Genomic DNA, 3,000 nt, shown 5'->3' with positions numbered 1-3,000 from the left:
CTGGCCCTGAAGGGTGGGAAGAAGGCTAAAAGCCTCCCCTCTCCCCCGGATTTAGGGGCTGCCCTCGGCTGATGAGGGCCTTCCCAACAATGCAGTGGTCTTGCTCGCATCTTTCTGGCACACCATGTGCTCACCCGAACACCATGGCTCACCATTTCCCACACGAGGCGACTCTGACATGGCCCAGCAGTGGTAAGACAGAAAAACTGAGACAGGGATCAAAAACTCTCACCGAGACAGGGATCAAAAATTAGGCCAAATTTTTAAGATGGGGAGTAAAGGGATATTTTCTAAAGTACAGTTGTCTGGGAAAAAAAACCCAACCAACAAACCCCCAGCCCTAGTGTCTCCAATTGCTTCTTGTTCCTTAAAAATAACCCCCAAAATGTTACGGGTTCTCTGCTTCAAAATGCATCCAAATTTTCTCTTGGCCCTTTCCAGGGAACTCCGGATTCCCTCTTTGCCAGCTCCTCAGACTCCATCATTTCAGACCTAAAAGGAAGGACCCTGCCTTGCCCCTGCTTCTCTGCAAACACGGGATAGCCTCGTGTTAGGGTGGTGGGGGCGGGTTGCTATGACGACGCTGCCTCTCAGCAGTGCAGGCGTGCAGCTCCCACCCCTTTGGCTGGGCGATGCTCTCGGGGTGACGGCCCAGGCAACGGGCGTTCGTTGCCTTTTCCCTGCGCAGACAGCCCTCGTGCTGGCTCAGTGCACCTCCAGGAGGTCTTAAATCGTCACATCTCTTCTACTGATGTGACAGTGCTTTTTGGGGCCACTCCTGAGCCAAAAGCAGCACCGGCAGTGCTGAAATACGGGCTGACTTTTGGAGCTGAGGTGACAGAAGACAAGCCCCTGCACCGGAGTTGCGGGTGTGGCCAAGCACGGGGCAACCACCTTGCTGTTCCTTCGGGCTCCCGCAGATGGGGAAATCTCAGTTACATTGATTTGGTGGATATATTTTACCCGTTCGTTTGCCTTACTAACATGCTATGATTGCTTAACACGTAATTACACTGCAGGCGGGCGGACGATGCCGCAGAGGGAGGAGAGGCAGCCGGGATCATTGGGTGTATCCCCAGCTCCGTCCCCACCACGGCACACACAGGATGAAGACCCCACGGAAACACGTTTGCCCTTTTGAAGGGCTGCATCACCCACACTTAAGACTAAGGAGCTGCTTTATTATTATTATTATTTTAAAGCCCCCTTTTTATCATGTCAAAGGCACAATGAACTACTTCTTCTTTCCCCTAAAACCCATCCAAATTTAGAGGAGTCTTTCATTCCGATGGACCAGCAAGGGAAGTATGTGAGGAATTTTTACTGACTGACTTAAGGTCACTGACCAAGAAAGGGTGTCTCCTGCTTTGATTTAAGATATTATTTTGATCCACGAGGCCTGGAAGGGAAGGTCAAGCTGTATTTTATAGATAACCTTATCCTCATAAGGGCTCCCTTTCTTACCTTCCTCAAGCCTCCTTATTCCAACAAATATAATTATTACTTTGTAAAAAAAACCTGATCATTTATGGATATGCAACCAACAAACAACACGTATCAAATTCCTGCAGGGAAGGAGCCGGGAGGTGTTATCCACGGTCAGGAAGCTGGACCATCCCTCTGACCGCTGCGTGCAATGAATCAATAACGTTTCCTCTCCTCGGGAAGGAACCAGCTACTGCCTGACCGGTGTCAGACCGAAATCTGTTCTTGAGGCAGGACTGGCGGCTCCAAACTACTGTGCCCAACACGTCTGTCACAGAAAGTCACCAACGCTGATTATTTTCAGGCAAAGTATTTATGCACCTCAGTTCTTTGAGAATGAATTTCCTACCAGCCGAACAAGAGAAGCTGGTCATAGTACTTTTTTAAGGTGCCACGTCCCTGTAGGGTCAGATGCAACTTGCTGCCCCCCAGCAGCATCCCACTTGTCCCGTTTTACCCTCTCCACCCTCTCGGCCGGTCACCAGCGTGACTCACCGACCTGCTATTCCTTCCCCGACACTCCCAGGGTAAACCAGCTGGGAATCTTTCTCGCTGACAACAGTGATACTATTGCACAAAAGGGCTTCGCTAAGGAGCAGCGATGGTTGCCCAAGCACATTCCTCACAATTAAAGTTTCAAAACAGAGACCTGCCATTCAGATGCCGCGGCACCGACCTCACCCGGCTCCTCAGCCCACGCGCACCGCTGCTTCCCTGACAGTATAAATCATTCCCCTGCAGACTCAAATAGCAATAGCCTGAGGGTTTCCTCACCGCTGCCTTGGATGTACAGCCTGAAACTCAGCGGCATGACGCTCATACGCCTGCAGCAGCCCGGCCAAGGCAGGGCATACCTCGCGTGAAGAGTGGGAGGTGGGAATGGCCGTGGGTAAGCAGAGCTGGAGGCACGGAGCGGCGCGGGGCATCCTTACCAGGACTGTGTGCATCCCCGTGTAGAGCCTGCTGAGGCACACCAGTGTGGAAAACACTAACGCTGCTGCCAGGCCTAGCTCGTACGGGTACTGTGAAAAGGAGAAAAAAAAAAAATCCACACGTTATATCTTTATCCACTTCAGCATCAGTGTATGTCCGAAACAGAACACCCAAGCAACCGGACTGCCGTAAGGATCTCGCGTTGGGAAGCGGCTCCTGGGCTGTGCTTGCCCAAAGGGACGCGACCTCACATCAGCCAATGTGCAAGCCTGACGGAAGGCCGTTCTGTTATGCGTGGTGCCCACTTTTGCGAAGGTCTAGGCTCGGGATGGGGAAACCTGGGAAACAAACGGTGTTTGTAGAGTTTTTCCCCACAACATCCACCTACGAAATCCCTGTAAGTGCTAAAGGCCTGAAGGAGAAAAGGCACAGCGTGCTGTGCGCGCGATGCCCGAGGCCGAACTGCAGCCTCGGATCACCCGAGGGGAACGCGATAGCCACGGAGCCTGACCAGGAGCGGGATCAATAGTCCTCGAGCAGCGGGCTGGGAAGGGAAAATCGATGTCTGGGCTGAAACCGCAG

At 52.4% G+C, this 3,000-nt stretch overlaps 1 protein-coding gene across 1 annotated transcript in view; it reads right to left on the bottom strand.

The window, feature by feature from the left end:
- Nucleotides 1–3,000, bottom strand: part of SGPP2 (sphingosine-1-phosphate phosphatase 2) — a gene marked incomplete at both ends in the record, with an annotated part of 9,070 nt that overhangs the window by 3,286 nt on the left and 2,784 nt on the right. Inside the window, one exon of the mRNA XM_010147449.1 lies at nt 2,418–2,507. Within this exon, the coding sequence (XP_010145751.1) occupies nt 2,418–2,507 (90 nt within the window). The remainder of the gene's footprint in view (nt 1–2,417; nt 2,508–3,000) is intronic.

The sequence above is a fragment of the Eurypyga helias genome, unplaced genomic scaffold, assembly GCF_000690775.1.
Source record: "Eurypyga helias isolate BGI_N326 unplaced genomic scaffold, ASM69077v1 scaffold6610, whole genome shotgun sequence".
Classification (NCBI taxonomy): Eukaryota; Metazoa; Chordata; class Aves; order Eurypygiformes; family Eurypygidae; genus Eurypyga; species Eurypyga helias.
This window is presented reverse-complemented; position numbering and strand designations above follow the sequence as displayed.